Genomic DNA, 20,027 nt, shown 5'->3' on the forward strand with positions numbered 1-20,027 from the left:
GGAAGCGCTCTCATCCAATTTATATGCAGATAACACAGTCTTATACTCAGCTGGCCCCGTCCCCAGATTTAGTGTTAACGCTCTACCATCAAAGCTTTCTTAGTGTCCCAACAAGCTTTCTCTGCCCTTAACCTTGTTCTGACACCTCTCAAAACAAAGATCATGTGGTTTGGTAAGAAGAAATGGCCCTCTTTCCCACAGGTGTTATTACTACCTCTGAGGGTTTAGAGCTTGAGGTAGTCACTTCACTACACAAGTACTTGGGGTCAGTATAGATAGACGGTCCACTGTCCTTCCTCTCAGCACATTCAAAGCTGCAGGATAAGGTTAATCTAGACTTGGTTTCCTCTATTGTAATCTGTATTACTGTACTGTATGAGGTATACATAGTATCATGTACTGTATGAGGTATACATAGTATCATGTACTGTATGGGGTATCATAGTATCATGTACTCTATGAGGTTATACATAGTTATCATGTACTCTGAGGTATACAAAATATCATGTACTGTATGGGGTATACATAGCATGTACATGTACTGTATGTATACATAGTATCCATGTACTCTATGAGGTATACATAGTATCATGTACTGTATGGGGTATTACAAGTATCATGTACTGTATGGGGTATACATAGTATCATGTACTCTATGATGGTATACATAGTATCATGTACTGTATGGTATACATAGTATCATGTACTGTATGGGGTATACATAGTTATCATGTACTCTATGAGGTATACATAGTATCATGTACTGTATGAGGTATACATAGTATCATGTACTCTATAAGGTATACATAGTATCATGTACTGTATGAGGTATACATAGGATCATGTACTGTATGGGGTATACATAGTATCATGTACTGTATGAGGTATACATAGTATCATGTACTGTATGGGGTATACATAGTATATGTACTGTATGGGGGTATACATAGTATCATGTACTCTATGAGGTATACATAGTAATCATGTACTGTATGAGGTATACAGTATCCATGTACTCTATAAGTATACATAGTATCATGTACTGTATGAGGTATACATAGGATCATGTACTGTATGGGTATACATAGTATCATGTACTGTATGAGGTATACATAGTATCATGTGCTGTATGGGGTATACATAATATCAGGTACTCTATGAGGTATACATAGTATCATGTACTCTATGAGGTATACATAGTATCATGTACTGTATGGGGTATACATAGTATCATGTACTCTATGAGGTATACATAGTATCATGTACTGTATGGGGTATACATAGTATCATGTACTCTATGAGGTATACATTGTATCATGTACTGTATGGGGTATACATAGTATCATGTACTCTATGAGGTATACATTGTGTTATATTGGTTGTTTCTGTAGAAGAACCAGCTGGAGTGTGTTATAATGTTTGGTGTGTGTGATATGCATAACATATACTGTGTGTGTATGTGTGTGTGTGTAGGTTGTTCCTAGAGAAGGCCCAGTTGGAGTGTAGTGAGGGAGGAGAGTGATATCCTGGGCCAGGGGGGGCAGTGGAACTATCATCTTAGAGCCTGTTACCGTGGCCAACCAGTCGCCATCAAACGCTTTCACTTCAAGAAGTGCAGGCAGGCAGACCATCAGCAGTGGTACAGGTAACACACATACACACACATTCCCTTGGAGTCACACACACGTGTAAACAGTGAACACACACACACACATTCCCTTGGAGTCACACACACGTGTAAACAGTGAACACACACACACACATTCCCTTGGAGTCACACGCACGTGTAAACAGTGAACACACACACACACATTCCCTTGGAGTCACACGCACGTGTAAACAGTGAACACACACACACACATTCCCTTGGAGTCACACAGCACGTGTAAACAGTGAACACACACATTCCCTTGGAGTCACACACACGTGTAAACAGTGAACACACACACACACATTCCCTTGGAGTCACACACACGTGTAAACAGTGAACACACACAGGTATATTTGCACACCGTTAAAGGTTTACAATAGAAAATAAAGAAGTAACTTGCAGGTAGGTGGACATTGTAGAAAGGTCCAGTTCTTCTATGATCTAAGATGCACTTCATGGCCAACGTATGGGGACAGCTGCTCGTCAAACATCTCATTCTAAAATCATGGGCATTAATATGGAGTTGGTCTCCCCTTTTCTGCTCTAACACCACTCTTCTAGGAATGCTGTTCACTAGATATTGGAACATTGCTGCAGGGACATGCTTCCATTCAGACACGAGCATTAGTGAGGTCAGGCGCTGATGTTGCGTGATTAGGCCTGGCTTGAAGTCGGCGTTCCAATTCATTCCACAGGTGTTCGATGGGGTTGAGGACAGGGTCATGCTGGAACAGGAAATGGCCTTCCCCAGACTGTTGCCACAAAGTTGGAAGCACAGAATCATCTAGATTAGAATGTCATTGTAATGCTGTAGCGTTATGATTTCCCTTCACTGGAACTAAGGGGCCCGAACCATGAAAAACAGGCACTATGAATTCTCCTGGCATCCGCCAAACCCATATTCATCCGTCAGATTGTCAGATGGTGAAGCGTGATTCATCACTCCAGAGAACGCGTTTCCACAGCTCCAGAGTCCAATGGCGGTGAGCTTTACTCCTCTCCAGCCGACGCTTGGCATTGCGCACGGTGATCTTAGGTTTGTGTGCGGGCCGCTCGGCCATGGAAACCCATTCCATGAAGCTCCCGACGAACAGTTATTGTGTTGACGTTGCTTCCAGAGCAGTTTGGTCCTCGGTAGTGAGTGTTGCATCCGAGGACAGACCAGTTTTACTTCCTACGCGCTTCAGCACTCGGTGGTCCTGTTCTGTGAGCTTGCGTGGTCTACCACTTCACGCCTGAACCATTGTTGCTCATAGATGTTTCCACTTCACAACAACAGCACTTACAGTTGACCAGGGCAACTCTAAACAGGGCAGAAATTTGATCAACTGACTTGTTGGAAGATGGCATCCTATGACGGTGCCACGTTGAAAGTCACTGGAACTCATCAGCAAGGCCATTATACTGCCAATGTTTGTCTAGGTGATGGCATGGCTGTGGTGCTCGATTTTATACACCGGTCAGCAATGGGGTGTGAAGTGGTGTCCACATAGTTTTGGCATGTAGTGTATACCTACTATCGCACCACGCTACCACTGGCTCTAAGCCAGCTTTGAACAAATGGAACTGTAGTGTAGTGTAGTGTAGTGTGTGTGGATATCCTTGAGTTATCGTCTCTCTCTTTAAGGGCCTTGTTCATGGAACGATATTGCAGCTCTTATACCTGATATCTATTATCTCATCCTAACACTGTTCTCCTCTCTTCTCTCTCTTCCCTCTCTCTCTCCTCCCCTCTCTCCTATCCCCTCTCTTCTCCGCCCCTCTCTTCTCCCCTCTCTCTTCTCCCTCTCTCTTCTCACCTCCCCTCTCTTCTCCCCTCTCTCTTCTCCCCTCTCTCCTATCCCCTCTCTTCTCCTCCCCTCTCTTCTCCCCTCTCTCTTCTCCCCTCTCTCTCCTCCCCCTCTCTTCTCCCTCTCTCTCCTCCCCTCTCTCCTCCCCTCTCTTCTCCCCCCTCTCTTCTCCCCTCTCTTCTCCCCTCTCTCTTCTCCCCTCTCTCTTCTCTCCTCCCCTCTTTTTATGCCTTCCTGCTCTCTATGCCTTCCTGCTCTCTCTCTTCACATCACCTCTTCATCTTCTGTCTCCTCTCTTTGTTTCCTTCTGTCTTCTCTGTATCCCTGACAGTGATAAAAGCTTTCTCTGAGGATTCCTCATGATCTTCTCTTCCCATCTGTTCATCCCTCTCATACCCTGTCCTTTTCTCTTCCCATCTCATTTCTGCTCCTGTCTTTTCTATCTCCCCAGGCTGTGATAAGGACTGTCTGTGTGTGTCCCAAATGACTCCCTATTCAGATCCCTATGGGCCCTGGTCTGACCTAGTGCACTGTAAAGGTACTAGGATTCCATTTGGGACACCCCCTCTCTCTTCAGGATAAGAGAGCATCATCATCATCTATCACCCTGGTGCTGCTCTCCTCCCTCCTTTCCTCCCTCCTTTCCTCACTCTTCTCCTCACTCTTCTCCTCACTCCTCTCCTCACTCCTTTCCTCAACCTATCCTCCCTCCTCAACCCTCTCCTCAATCCTCTTCTCCCTCCTCTCCTCCCTCCCCTCCTGCCTCCTCTCCTGCCTCCTCTCCTCCCTCCCCTCCTGCCTCCTCCCTCCCCTCCTGCCTCCTCTCCTCCCTCCCCTCCTGCCTCCTCTCCTCCCTCCCCTCCTGTCTCCTCTCCTCCCGCCCCTCCTGCCTCCTCTCCTGCCTCTTCTCTCTCCTCCCTCCCCTCCTGCCTCCTCTCCTCACTCTTCTCCTCCCTCCTCTCCTCCCTCCTCTCCTCGCTACCCCCTCCTGCCTCCTCTCCTCCCTCCTCTCCCCCTTCCCCTCCTGCCTCCTCTCCTTACTCTTCTCCTCCCTCCTCTCCTGCCTCCCCTCCTGCCTCCTCTCCTCACTCCTCTCCTCCCTCCTCTCCTCACTCTTCTCCTCCCTCTTCTCCTGCCTCCTCTCCTCCCTCCCCTCCTGCCTCCTCCCTCCTCTCCTGCCTCTTCTCCTCACTCCTCTCATCCCTTTTCTCCTGTCTCCTTTCGTTCCTCTCTGCCTTGTCCATAGCAGAGGCTGAATCATCTCTTTCTCTCTCTTCTATCTCATCTTTTCTTTCCCCTTCTCTTGTCTTCCTGTATCTTGTACTTGTACTGACATTATCATGCTTATTGTCTACCCTCATTGGCCCTGCTGTATCAATAGACCATGGATTTAAGGTTTATATGACTTTTTTTGTGCTTATGAAAAGCGCATACAAACTTTAACAAGGATTTGATTGTCTGCTCAAGCTACTGAACGTTTATTAAATACTGAAATTATTGAAAATAATTGCTCACGCAGAAGGTTTCTGTGATATGAAAACATTTTGCTGCTCACGATTGACACAATGGGACTCATTTATCAGAATATTAGGATTGCTTGGGTTGTGTGGACACGTTATCTAAACTGTGACATAACATAAACGCCTCGGCCACACGTTGGCAACACTCTGAAAGGTTGCAGACTTTCTCTGTTAGGAAAACAGCAATTGATCAGCCATGTCTGGCAACACTGAGAACGCTTACACTTCTTCTGTTAGGAAAACAGCAATTGATCAACCACGTCTGGCAACACTGAGGACGCTTACACTTCTTCTGTTAGGAAAACAGCAATTGATCAACCACGTCTGGCAACACTGAGGACGCTTACACTTCTTCTGTTAGGAAAACAGCAATTGATCAACCATGTCTGGCAACACTGAGGACGCTTACACTTCTTCTGTTAGGAAAACAGCAATTGATCAACCATGTCTGGCAACACTGAGAACGCTTACACTTCTTCTGTTAGGAAAACAGCAATTGATCAACCATGTCTGGCAACACTGAGGACGCTTACACTTCTTCTGTTAGGAAAACAGCAATTGATCAACCATGTCTGGCAACACTGAGAACGCTTACACTTCTTCTGTTAGGAAAACAGCAATTGATCAACCATGTCTGGCAACACTGAGAACGCTTACACTTCTTCTGTTAGGAAAACAGCAATTGATCAACCACGTCTGGCAACACTGAGAACGCTTACACTTCTTCTGTTAGGAAAACAGCAATTGATCAACCACGTCTGGCAACACTGAGAACGCTTACACTTCTTCTGTTAGGAAAACAGCAATTGATCAGCCATGTCTGGCAACACTGAGAACGCTTACACTTCTTCTGTTAGGAAAACAGCAATTGATCAACCACGTCTGGCAACACTGAGAACGCTTACACTTCTTCTGTTAGGAAAATCATTTTGCTTATCACTTGTTGCCAAATAACAGTAACCCAATGTATTGTATCGTCCTCCCAGCTGGTTACAGCTCCAGCTCTCGTCTGTCTCCATGTTTAGGGGGAATTGTGTTGAGTTCATAGCCAATGGAGATCTGTGATAGGGTGGCATCACCAGGGACTCCTAACTGTTACTCACAACATCCTGCGTGTGTGTGTGTGTGTGTGTGTGTGTGTGTGTGTGTGTGTGTGTGTGTGTGTGTGTGTGTGTGTGTGTGTGTGTGTGTGTGTGTGTGTGTGTGTGTGTGTGATACAATCGATGTGATTGAGGCCAAATGGTTTAATGTCCCAGGGACAGGAGATGCTCAATAATCACTTTTATTTCCCTATTGAATTACGTTCTGGTTGTATCAGTCAAGCGGTCAAATTCAATCAACAGCCAGGGTTGTCACCTACAGTGCTGGACTGTGTATAGTCTGAGCAGGTATAAAGCCAGGGTTGTCACCTACAGTGCTGGACTGTGTATAGTCTGAGCAGGTATAAAGCCAGGGTTGTCACCTACAGTGCTGGACTGTGTATAGTCTGAGCAGGTATAAAGCCAGGGTTGTCACCTACAGTGCTGGACTGTGTATAGTCTGAGCAGGTATAAAGCCAGGGTTGTCACCTACAGTGCTGAACTGTGTATAGTCTGAGCAGGTATAAAGCCAGGGTTGTCACCTACTGTGCTGGACTGTGTATAGTCTGAGCAGGTATAAAGCCAGGGTTGTCACCTACAGTGCTGGACTGTGTATAGTCTGAGCAGGTATAAAGCCAGGGTTGTCACCTACAGTGCTGGACTGTGTATAGTCTGAGCAGGTATAAAGCCAGGGTTGTCACCTACAGTGCTGGACTGTGTATAGTCTGAGCAGGTATAAAGCCAGGGTTGTCACCTACAGTGCTGAACTGTGTATAGTCTGAGCAGGTATAAAGCCAGGGTTGTCACCTACTGTGCTGGACTGTGTATAGTCTGAGCAGGTATAAAGCCAGGGTTGTCACCTACAGTGCTGGACTGTTTGCTCAGGTCAGGAGTAGCCTATAATTAATTGGCTGATCCCTCCTGCAGACCAGGATAGAATTCTGCAATGACTACTTTAAAATGGTGAAACCCATAAGGGTGCTGCCAATGTTAAAATGGGCTTTGTGGCAAGGGTTCACTCATAAAGGCTAGACGAGGGGTTCACTCATCAAGGCTAGACGAGGGGTTCACTCATCAAGGCTAGACGAGGGGTTCACTCATAAAGGCTAGACGAGGGGTTCACTCATAAAGGCTAGACGAGGGGTTCACTCTTAAAGGCCTCCTAAAGGCCAGACGAGGGGTTCACTCATAAAGGCCTCCTAAAGGCCAGATGAGGGGTTCACTCATAAAGGCCTCCTAAAGGCTAGACGAGGGGTTCACTCATAAAGGCCTCCTAAAGGCTAGACGAGGGGTTCACTCATAAAGGCCTCCTAAAGGCTAGACGAGGGGTTCACTCATAAAGGCCTCCTAAAGGCCAGACGAGGGGTTCACTCATAAAGGCCAGACGAGAGGTTCACTCATAAAGGCCTCCTAAAGGCCAGACGAGGGGTTCACTCATAAAGGCCAGACGAGAGGTTCACTCATAAAGGCCTCCTAAAGGCCAGACGAGAGGTTCAATCAGCAGGGTGATAGATGGTGATGCTATCTGGATCCTCAATAATGCTTCTTATAATTGGATTTGTCACAATGTGTTACCAAGCAGCTTAGATCTAAGCCACAAAGTGCCAGCAGATAATACAGCCATTCCCTTGGTAAGAAGAGATCATAAGATATGAGATTAAAGGGGCATCATCTAAAATGAAGCCCCCTTAAGGAAGCAAGGCGAATTGCAACAACGAAGCCTGAATTCAAACAACTCTCCCCCCTCCCTCGCAACCTCAGTGGAGACTTGCTTTTGAGTCTCTTACTTTCAGTTTTGTCCACAAGCTTCAAACAGCTGAAAATACTATGTATTGTTATTGAAAAGACATTTCGCAGCGGTTTAGATGGTACATAAACTGAAATTAAGCGACCAATGTAGGTTTTTACCAACCAGGAAATGGCAGCCTTTACCAACCAGGGTGCAGCCTTCCAATTTGACAACAAAAGACAGACCAGCTGTGGTTGAAAAATAGGAAGGCTGCACCATAAGAATGTAATGATGTATCAGAATGCATTTATTTTGTTTATATTGTTTATATTGTGAAACACTTATCATTCCACACTTAAGGCAGACATATTAAGGACATTTTCTAAAATGACAATGCTGAACCTCCACCCATACACACAACCATGTTGAAATAGCCTATAGCCTATAGCCTATTGAGGTGTGTGTGGGTATATCCTGTGTTCATACAGGCGTTACAGAGGGGAGATTTGTGCAGTTTAGCACAAACGTGACCGGGGAGTAGAGTACACACTAGTAAAACTAATAACTAATATCTAGTTTCCAGAGACCATTATCTACATGTAATTCCAAACAACATTATCCAAACGTTATCCTTTCACCTTCCTCTGATGGAGAGGACGTTGGGCAAACGTTATCCTTTAACCTCTGTCTGATGGAGAGGACGTTGGGCAAACGTTATCCTTTCACCTTCCTCTGATGGAGAGGACGTTGGGCAAACGTTATCCTTTCACCTTCCTCTGATGGAGAGGACGTTGGGCAAACGTTATCCTTTCACCTTCCTCTGATGGAGAGGACGTTGGGCAAACGTTATCCTTTCACCTTCCTCTGATGGAGAGGACGTTGGGCAAACGTTATCCTTTAACCTCTGTCTGATGGAGAGGACGTTGGGCAAACGTTATCCTTTCACCTTCCTCTGATGGAGAGGACGTTGGGCAAACGTTATCCTTTCACCTTCCTCTGATGGAGAGGACGTTGGGCAAACGTTATCCTTTCACCTTCCTCTGATGGAGAGGACGTTGGGCAAACGTTATCCTTTCACCTTCCTCTGATGGAGAGGACGTTGGGCAAACGTTATCCTTTCACCTTCCTCTGATGGAGAGGACGTTGGGCAAACGTTATCCTTTCACCTTCCTCTGATGGAGAGGACGTTGGGCAAACGTTATCCTTTCACTGTCCTCTGATGGAGAGGACGTTGGGCAAACGTTATCCTTTCACCTTCCTCTGATGGAGAGGACGTTGGCCAAACGTTATCCTTTCACCTTCCTCTGATGGAGAGGACGTTGGGCAAACGTTATCCTTTAACCTCTGTCTGATGGAGAGGACGTTGGGCAAACGTTATCCTTTCACCTTCCTCTGATGGAGAGGACGTTGGGCAAACGTTATCCTTTAACCTCTGTCTGATGGAGAGGACGTTGGGCAAACGTTATCCTTTCACCTTCCTCTGATGGAGAGGACGTTGGGCAAACGTTATCCTTTAACCTCTGTCTGATGGAGAGGACGTTGGGCAAACGTTATCCTTTCACCGTCCTCTGATGGAGAGGACGTTGGGCAAACGTTATCCTTTCACCTTCCTCTGATGGAGAGGACGTTGGGCAAACGTTATCCTTTCACCGTCCTCTGATGGAGAGGACGTTGGGCAAACGTTATCCTTTAACCTCTGTCTGATGGAGAGGACGTTGGGCAAACGTTATCCTTTAACCTCTGTCTGATGGAGAGGACGTTGGGCAAACGTTATCCTTTAACCTCTGTCTGATGGAGAGGACGTTGGGCAAACGTTATCCTTTAACCTCTGTCTGATGTGACAGAACAGTGATATACTGCAGGAGTAAAGTCAGCATTACCCTGCTACCACACTGGGAAAATAGACCATCCATCTCCCCAGTCCTCTCTCTCTCTCCTACCACCATCTCTCTCGCTTCCAGCCCTCTCCCTCTCTTTTGTCTCTCTGTCTTTCCCATTTCTCTTCTTTTTTTTCTCTAGCCCTCCCTCGCTCTCTCTCTCTTTTCTCTCTCTCTCTCTCTCTCCCGCTCTCTCTTTTCTCTCTTTTCTCTCTCTCTCTCTCTCTCCCGCTCTCTCTTTGCTCCTTCTCCCTCTCTCTCTTTTATCCCTCTCTCTCTCTCTGTCCATCCCCACTTTCTGAGGTCAATCCCCAAGGTGATCTGAAATAACCCTGCTGATCTGATTGGACCAAAGGGTCAAACTCTATTGTTCCAGTCTAGTGACTCTAGACCAGGTCGGACATTCTGCACTGTAGTGGTAAAGGGAGTTTATTAGCCTCCAAAGAGTAATTTGCTTTGCAGCAAGTGGTCAAAAGCCATACAGACATCACACTGTATATGTAACAGTATATCTTCCTTTCCTGTCTGCCCCGAGCTGGGTGTGAACCAGGGGTCTGCTATGCTGTATGTAGGCCGGTGTAGAGCAGGGGTCAACAGGCCAAAACTGGCCAAAACCGGCCAGCAAACTGATTTAAATCTGTAAAATCACCAGGAATTCAACAACAAAATATATATATATATATATTTAGGCAATCTGTTCACAAGTATTCCCACAAATTAAAAAGAGACATATAAAAAATATATATATATATATTTGGGCTTAGTTGTGGTCAGTTAGCAGTGTTCAAATTCTTATGATTATTTTCCGTCCTCCCGACCATTCGCTCTGACAAAAATCGTCCCGTTGCTGAATCTAGTTTCCAACCCCTGGTGTGGAGGTTGTGTGTATATGTATATATGTATATATATGTATGTATGTATATGTATGTATATATATATGTATGTATGTATATGTGTGTGTATATGTGTATATATGTATATATATGTGTATATATATATGTATATATGTGTATATATGTGTATATATATGTGTATATATGTGTATATATATGTGTATATATATGTATGTATATATATGTATGTATATATGTGTATATATATGTATATATATGTGTATATATATATGTATATATGTGTATATATATGTGTATATATGTGTATATATATATGTATATATGTGTATATATATGTGTATATATATATGTATATATGTGTATATATATGTGTATATATGTGTATATATATGTGTATATATGTGTATATATGTGTATATATGTGTATATATATGTGTATATATGTGTATATATATGTGTATATATATGTATGTATATATGTGTATATATATGTGTATATATATGTGTATATATATGTATGTATATATGTGTATATATATATGTATATATGTGTATATATATGTGTATATATGTGTATATATATGTGTATATATATGTGTATATATGTGTATATATATGTATATATATATATGTATATATGTGTATATATGTGTATATATATGTGTATATATATGTATGTATATATGTGTATATATATGTGTATATATATGTGTATATATATGTATGTATATATGTGTATATATATGTGTATATATATGTGTATATATATGTGTGTATATATGTGTATATATATATATATATATGTATATATGTATTTTGACGTGTGTGTGTTGACACGTGTGTGTTATATATATACACACACACACACACGTGAACACACGTGAACACATACACACATATTAACACATACACACACATCTATCTATTATTTGGTAAACAGCTGAGGAATGGGTCTGGAGAAATATAACCACTCATGGTATAAGTTACATTCCTCAAGAATCAATGGTTATATTTCATAGATTTTTGTCCAAAAAGGGATGTACAAATCCCAGATGTTCCCTGTTAGAGGCCACAACAGCCCCTCTCTCTGGCCAGCCCCATTAACAAGGCTAGGGGTGTATAATCTGCCCCCGGTAACTGGAACCATGGTTTTCATGGGGTTTTGTAAGCTCTGCCCATATCTAGAGCCACACAGAGGGACTATATGAATACTTTTACAAATCCATCTGTCAATTATGATTTTAAGCAGCATTTACGTTTCTGCTACCACACCCAAGTCATAGACTGTTCTCTCTGCTACCACACCCAAGTCATAGACTGTTCTCTCTGCTACCACACCCAAGTCATAGACTGTTCTCTCTGCTACCACACCCAAGTCATAGACTGTTCTCTCTGCTACCACACCCAAGTCATAGACTGTTCTCTCTGCTACCACACGGCAAGCGGTACCGGAGCGCCAAGTCTAGGACCAAAAGGCTCCTTAACATCTTCTACCCCAAAGCCATAAGACTGTTGAACAGCTTATCAAATGGCTACCCAGACTATTTGCATTGACCCCCCCCCCTCTCCCTTTTTTTAATGCTGCTGTTACTCACCGTTTATTAACTATACATAGTCACTTTACCCCTACCGACATGTACATATTACCTCAATGACCTCAACTAACTTGTACCCCCACACATTGACTCAATACCAGTACCCCCTGTATGTAGCCTACTTATTGTTATTTTATTGTTGCTCTTTAATTTTTTTCTTTAGTTTATTTAGTAAATATTTTCTTAAGTCTTATTTTTCTTAAAACTGTATTTTTGGTTAAGGGCTGGTAAGATTTTGGTGCATATGGCAAATAAAATGTGATTTGATGTGTGACTTATCTTTCCTCTCCTCCCTTCCTGACCCACACACCCCTTCTCCTCTCCTGACCCCCCCTTCTCCTCTCCCGACCCCACCCCCTCTCCTTACCACACTTCCCTCTCCTCTCCTGACCCCACCCCCTCTCCTCACCCCACTCCCCTCCTCTCCTGACCCCCCTCCCCTCTCCTCACTCCACTTCTCCTCCCCTGACCCCACCCCCCTCTCCTCACCCCCCCTCCCCTCCTTCTCTCCTGACCCCACCCCCCTCTCCTCACAACCCTCCCGTCCCTCCACCAGACACCATGATGAAGCATTTTCAGTCCATGGACGCGTGCCGGAGCTTCTCAGAGTTCCGTCAGGAGACCAGCATGCTCCACTCCCTACAGCACCCGTGCATCGTGCTGCTGGTGGGAATCAGTATTCACCCGCTCTGCTTCGCCCTGCAGCTGGCTCCCCTGGGCAGCCTCAACATTGTGCTGGAGGACAGACATAAAGGTATGAAGAAGTAGAAAGGGAGAGAGACAGACTGACACGCCAGACAGGCAGACAGGGAGAGAGAGAGACAGACAGACTGACACGCCAGACAGGCAGACAGGGAGAGAGAGAGAGAGAGAGAGAGAGACAGACTGACACGCCAGACAGGCAGACAGGGAGAGAGACAGACAGACTGACACGGCAGACAGGCAGACAGGGAGAGAGATGGCGAGAGAGAATCTCTCTCTACACAAGTTATCTTCTCTACACAAGTTATGAAAACATTTAAAACTTGCCCTTTTAACTCCACCCCCCCTCCCCATCAGGCTCCAGGTACATGCCCCTGGGTCACATGCTCACCTTCAAGGCAGCCTATCAGATTGCAGCGGGCCTGGCCTACCTGCACAGGAAGAACATCATCTTCTGTGACCTCAAGTCAGACAACATCCTGGTATGGTCCCTGGAGGTAGGTGATTAGTATGAGGGGCAGAATTACAAATCGACCCCTAGCCACTATGTCTGGGCCGTTCAATTCCTGGAAAGCCTAAACACTTCAGTTTGTTGTGTTTTTACCTGGTAGTTAAATGCACTCACCTGGTGTCCCAGGTCTGAATCAGTCCCTGATGAGAAGGAGAGGATGAAAACCAGAAGTGTTTTGGCCCACCCAGTAGTAACGATAGTGTTGTATGTTTGTATAATCCTTCTTGGTCTCATCCTAGGTGTGTGACCCGGTGAATATCAAGCTGTCAGACTACGGCATCTCGCGCCAGTCCTTCCACGAGGGGGCACTGGGTGTGGAGGGCACGCCGGGCTACCAGGCCCCCGAGATACGCCCAGGCATCGTTTATGATGAGAAGGTAGATGATGGTGGCAGGTAACCTAGCTAAGAGCGTTGGGCCAGTGGGGCCTCCCGGGTGGTGCAGTCTAAGGTACTGCATCGCAGTGCTAGCTGTGCCACCAGAGACTCTGGGTTCGAGCCCAGGCTCTGACACAGCCGGCCGCGACCGGGAGGTCCATGGGGCGACACACAATTGGCCTAGTGTCGTCCGGGTTAGGGAGGGTTTGGCCGGTAGGGATATTCTTGTCTTATCGCGCACTAGCGACTCCTGTGGTGGGCCAGGCGTGTTTCCTCCGACACATTGGTGTGGCTGGCTTCCAGGTTGGATGCGCACTGTGTTAAGAAGCAGTGCAGCTTGGTTGAGTTGTGTTTCGGAGGACGCATGGCTTTCGACCTTCGTCTCTCCCGAGCCCGTACGGGAGTTGTAGCGATGAGACAAGACTGTAACTACTAACAATTGGATACCACGAAATTGGGGAGAAAAAGGGGGTACATTTTTTTTTTTTTTATTAAAAAGAGCATTGGGCCAGTAACCGAAAGGTCGCTGGTTCGAATACCTGAGCTGACTAGGTGAATTATCTGTCAAGGTGCTCTTGAGCAAGGCACTTAACCCTAATTGCTCCTGAAAGTCGCTCTGGATAAGAGCGTCTGCTAAATAACTAGAATGTCAATGTGAAATGTAAGGTAGTTGTGCATCCTACACCTGGGGTCAACTACATACATATATTACAATAGAGACTACAATCTTCAAACTGTCTTTATTTGTTCTATAGGTTGTTGTTTTAGTATAACATACAACTGTATACCTATTTATGTCTGTGTAGTGGTATTTTTATATAGTTTATTTTACCTTTATTTAACTAGGCAAGTCAGTTAAGAACAAATTCTTATTTTCAATGACGGCTTAGGAACAGTGGGTTAACTGCCTTGTTCAGCTCAGGGATTCGATCTTGCAACCTTTCAGTTACTAGTCCAATGCTCTAACCACTAGGCTACCTGCCGTATGTGGTAACTGTGCTGACCAACATTTCCTTGTATTTAGGCTAGTGCTATTGACTGTATTAGGGTCATGTTACTGACTGTATCATTTAGGGTCATGTTAATGACGGTATCATTTAGGGTCATGTTAATGACTGTATCATTTAGGGTAATGTTACTGACTACCATTTAGGGTAATGTTACTGACTACCATTTAGGGTCATGTTAATGCCTGTATCATTTAGGGTAATGTTAATGACTATCATTTAGGGTCATGTTAATGACTATCATTTAGGGTCATGTTAATGACTGTATCATTTAGGGTAATGTTACTGACTGTATAATTTAGGGTAATGTTAATGAATATCATTTAGGGTCATGTTAATGACTGTATCATTTAGGGTCATGTTAATGACTATCATTTAGGGTGACGTTAATGACTATCATTTAGGGTGACGTTAATGACTATCATTTAGGGTAATGTTAATGACTATCATTTAGGGTGATGTTAATGACTAGAATTTAGGGTAATGTTACTGACTGCATCATGTAGGGTAATGTTACTGACTGCATCATGTAGGGTAATGTTTACGACTATCATTTAGGGTAATGTTAATGCCTATCATTTAGGGCAATGTTAATGACTATCATTTAGGATAATGTTAATGCTATCAGTTAGGGTAATGTTAATGACTATCATTTAGGGTGATGTTAATGACTAGCATTTTGGGTAATGTTAATGCCTATCATTTAGGGTAATGTTAATGACTATCATTTAGGATAATGTTAATGCTATCATTTAGGGTAATGTTAATGACTATCATTTAGGGTGATGTTAATGACTAGCATTTGGGGTAATGTTAATGACTACCATTTAGGGTAATGTTAATGCCTAACATTTAGGGTAATGTTACTGGCTGCATCATGTAGGGTAATGTTCATGACTAACATTTAGGGTAATATTACTGACTGTATCATTTAGGGTAATGTTAATGACTAACATTTAGGGTAATATTACTGACTGTATCATTTAGGGTAACGCTACTGACTGTATCATTTAGGGTAACAGTACTGAATATCATTGTCATGGGGTGCGTAACTGATGGCATGGAAGTCAAATGCAGGAGAGCAGAACTTGGTAAATAGCTGGAGACGTTTAATGTACTTAACTACCGGCATACAAAAACACATGGGCACAAAGCCCGTATGGCACCAGTCACATACAGCACACATACTTACAATAAACAATTCCCAACAAGGACATGGGGGAAACAGAGGGAACATATACAACATGTAATTAGGGAATTGAAACCAGGTGAGTGCGACAACCAGACAAAACAAATGGAACATGAAAAATAGATTGATGATGGCTAGAAGACCGGCGATGTTGACCGCCGAACACTGCCCGAACAAGGAGAGGAACCCACTTCGGAAGAAGTCGTGACAATCATTTAGGTATTCCCAAACTGGGGTACGCGCAATGATGTCGGGGGTACGCCAAATATAAATGTGATTCACTTTTTTTTAAATAAATACATATATATATTATATAACTTTTTTTGAACCATTTATACGTTTTCAAGCAAATGAAATGAGCAGCAGCTACGTTTGGCTACATATGGACCGTTAGTGGAATTCCTGCCAGAGAGTAACGATTAATGTGATTGGATGTTCATTATTTGACTAGGCTACCTGAATTTGAAAGTTGTGTTGTTATTTCGCTGAACACTACAGTCCATTTATATTTTCCAACGGGGCTATACATTTGGGTGAGGTTTTTTTCTCACCTGACTAGCCTCGTTTCACCGCCGAAAAATCAAATTGAACCATCTAGTGTTCAGCGAAATAACAACACAACTTTCAAATACAGGTAGCCTAGTCAAATAATGAACATCCAATCACATTAACCGTTACTCTCTGGCAGGAATTCCACTAACGGTCCATATGTAGCCAAACGTAGCTGCTACTCATTTCCGTTTGCTTGAAAATGTATAAATAATTTGAGTAGTAAGTAGTAAAAAATTTGAGTAGTAAGACATGTATAAAAGCAACAGATACCATTAAAAAGCAGGGGCTAGAAGCGTCTTATATCGTGAGCTACTGAGTAGCAAGAACAGGCAAGCTCCATACTATTGTGGAGGACTTCATTCTTCCTGCTACCACAGATGTGGCTGGGACAATACTGGGGGAAAAGGCCCAAAAACTATACAGACAATGTCTTCATCCAACAACACTGTTTCACGACGCATCAGTGACATGCCAGCAGATCTGTTGAAACAATTACTGCTTTGCATACGAGCCAGTGAATTCTGTAGAAAAGATGGATGAGTCAACAGACCTGGTGGGCCTGGCAGAGCTCCTGGTATATGTCCGTTACGTTTATGGGAGGTCAATTAAGGAAGACATCCTCTTCTGCGAACCACTAGAAACCAGGACAACAGGGGATGATATTTGACATCAGCTTTGTGACATCAAATGGACTCTGGTGGTCAAGATGTGTTGGTATCTGTACTGATGGTGCAAAAGCCATGACGGGGAGACATAGTGGAGTGGTAACGCGTGTGCAAGCAGTTGCTCCCGACGCCACTTGGTTACACTGCAGCATCCACCGAGAGGCTCTTTCTGCCAAGGGTATGCCTGACAGCTTGAAAGACGTTTTGGACACTACAGTGAAAATGGTTAACTTTGTTAAAGCAAGGCCCCTGAACTCTCGTGTATTTTCTGCACTATGCAATGATATGGGCAGCGACCATGTAACGCTTTTACAACATACAGAAGTGTGCTGGTTGTCAAGGGGCAAAGTATTGACACATTTTTTAAAATTGAGAGACAAGCTTAAAGTTTTCTCTACTGACCATAAATTTTGCTTGTCTGACCGCTTGCATGATGACGAGTTTCTCACACGACTGACCTATCTGGGTGATGTTTTTTCTCGCCTGAATGATCTGTATCTAGCATTACAGGGACTCTCCGCAACTATATTCAATGTGTGGGACAAAATTGATTAAGAAGTTGGAGCTCTTCTCTGTCTGCGTTAACAAGGACAACACACAGGTCTTTCCATCATTGTATGATTTTTTTGTGTGCAAATGAACTCAAGCTTACAGACAATGTCAAATGTGATATAGCGAAGCACCTGAGTGAGTTGGGTGAGCAATTACGCCAGTTCTTTCCTGAAACAGATGACACAAACAACTGGATTTGTTATCCCTTTCATGCTCTGACTCCAGTCCACTTACCAAGAACCTCATCCAAATTGCAACAAGCGGTTCTGTGAAAATTTAATTTAATCAGAAGCTACTGCCAGATTTCTGGATTGGGCTGCGCTCAGAGTATTCTGCCTTGGCAAATCACGCTGTTACGACTATGATGCCCTTTGCAACCACGTACCTATGTGAGAGTGGATTCTCGGCCCTCACTAGCCTGAAAACTAAATACAGGCACAGACTGTGTGGAAAATGATTTAAGACTGAGACTCTCTCCAATACAACCCAACATTGCAGAGTTATGTGCATCCTTTCAAGCACACCCTTCTCATTAACCTGTGGTGAGTTATTCACAATTTTCAATGACTGTATCGTTTAGGGTACGGTACTGACTGTATCGTTTAGGGTAACTGTACTGACTGTATCGTTTAGGGTAATGGTACTGACTGTATCGTTTAGGGTACGGTACTGACTGTATCGTTTAGGGTAACTGTACTGACTGTATCGTTTAGGGTAACTGTACTGACTGTATCATTTAGGGTAACTGTACTGACTGTATCGTTTAGGGTAATGGTACTGACTGTATCGTTTAGGGTACGGTACTGACTGTCATGTAGGGTAACTGTACTGACTGTATCGTTTAGGGTACGGTACTGACTGTATCGTTTAGGGTAACTGTACTGACTGTATCGTTTAGGGTAACTGTACTGACTGTATCGTTTAGGGTAACTGTACTGACTGTATCGTTTAGGGTAACTGTACTGACTGTATCGTTTAGGGTAACTGTACTGACTATCGTTTAGGGTAACTGTACTGACTGTATCGTTTAGGGTACGGTACTGACTGTATCGTTTAGGGTAACGGTACTGACTGTATCGTTTAGGGTACGGTACAGACTGTATCGTTTAGGGTAACTGTACTGACTGTATCGTTTAGGGTAACTGTACTGACTGTATCGTTTAGGGTACGGTACAGACTGTATCGTTTAGGGTAACGGTACTGACTGTATCGTTTAGGGTACGGTACTGACTGTATCGTTTAGGGTAACTGTACTGACTGTATCGTTTAGGGTAACGGTACAGACTGTATCGTTTAGGGTAACTGTACTGACTGTATCGTTTAGGGTACGGTACTGACTGTATCGTTTAGGGTAACTGTACTGACTGTATCGTTTAGGGTACGGTACAGACTGTATCGTTTAGGGTAACTGTACTGACTGTATCGTTTAGGGTAACTGTACTGACTGTATCGTTTAGGGTAACTGTACTGACTGTATCGTTTAGGGTAATGGTACTGACTGTATCGTTTAGGGTACGGTACTGACTGTCATGTAGGGTAACTGTACTGACTGTATCGTTTAGGGTACGGTACTGACTGTATCGTTTAGGGTAATGGTACTGACTGTATCGTTTAGGGTAACTGTACTGACTGTCATGTAGGGTAACTGTACTGACTGTATCGTTTAGGGTACGGTACTGACTGTATCGTTTAGGGTAATGGTACTGACTGTATCGTTTAGGGTAACTGTACTGACTGTCATGTAGGGTAACTGTACTGACTGTATCGTTTAGGGTACGGTACTGACTGTATCGTTTAGGGTAATGGTACTGACTGTATCGTTTAGGGTAACTGTACTGACTGTCATGTAGGGTAACTGTACTGACTATCATTTGCTGTAACGTAACTGACTTATATTGACATTATTTATTTAATTCCATGCAGTATCTATATACACTGAGTGTACAAAACATAATATTGAGTTGCACCTCCCCATCAGTTTTTTGCTCTCAGAACATCCTCAATTTGTCAGGGCATGGACTTTACAAGGTGTCGAAGCGTTCCACAGGGATGCTGGTCCATGTTGACTTCAATGCTTTCCACAGTTGTCAAGTTTTCTGGATGTCTTTTGGGTGGTTGACCATTCTTGATGAACACGGGAAACTGTTGAACGTGAAAAACCCAGTTCTTGCAGTTCTTGACACAAACCAGTGTCCCTGGCACCTACTACCATACCCTGTTCAAAGGCACTTAAATATTTGTTATTGTCCATTCACCCTCTGAATAACACACATACACAATCCATGTCTCAACTGTCTAAAGGCTTAAAAATGTCACTTTATTGTCTGATTAATAACGTGTCTGATTTAGTAACGTGTGTCTGATTTAGTAACGTGTGT

At 43.7% G+C, this 20,027-nt stretch overlaps 1 protein-coding gene across 1 annotated transcript in view; it reads left to right on the forward strand.

Annotated features, from left to right (window-relative positions):
- The first annotated feature begins 1,540 nt into the window (after positions 1–1,540).
- LOC116373424 (leucine-rich repeat serine/threonine-protein kinase 1) overlaps positions 1,541–20,027 on the forward strand; it is a 49,035-nt gene continuing 30,548 nt past the window's right edge. The window contains exons 1-4 of the mRNA XM_031822006.1: positions 1,541–1,645; positions 12,652–12,849; positions 13,155–13,294; positions 13,548–13,685. Coding sequence (XP_031677866.1) covers positions 12,657–12,849; positions 13,155–13,294; positions 13,548–13,685 — 471 coding nt within the window. The 5' untranslated portion in view covers positions 1,541–1,645; positions 12,652–12,656. The remainder of the gene's footprint in view (positions 1,646–12,651; positions 12,850–13,154; positions 13,295–13,547; positions 13,686–20,027) is intronic.

The sequence above is a fragment of the Oncorhynchus kisutch genome, unplaced genomic scaffold (genome assembly GCF_002021735.2).
Source record: "Oncorhynchus kisutch isolate 150728-3 unplaced genomic scaffold, Okis_V2 scaffold4044, whole genome shotgun sequence".
Lineage (NCBI taxonomy): Eukaryota > Metazoa > Chordata > Actinopteri > Salmoniformes > Salmonidae > Oncorhynchus > Oncorhynchus kisutch.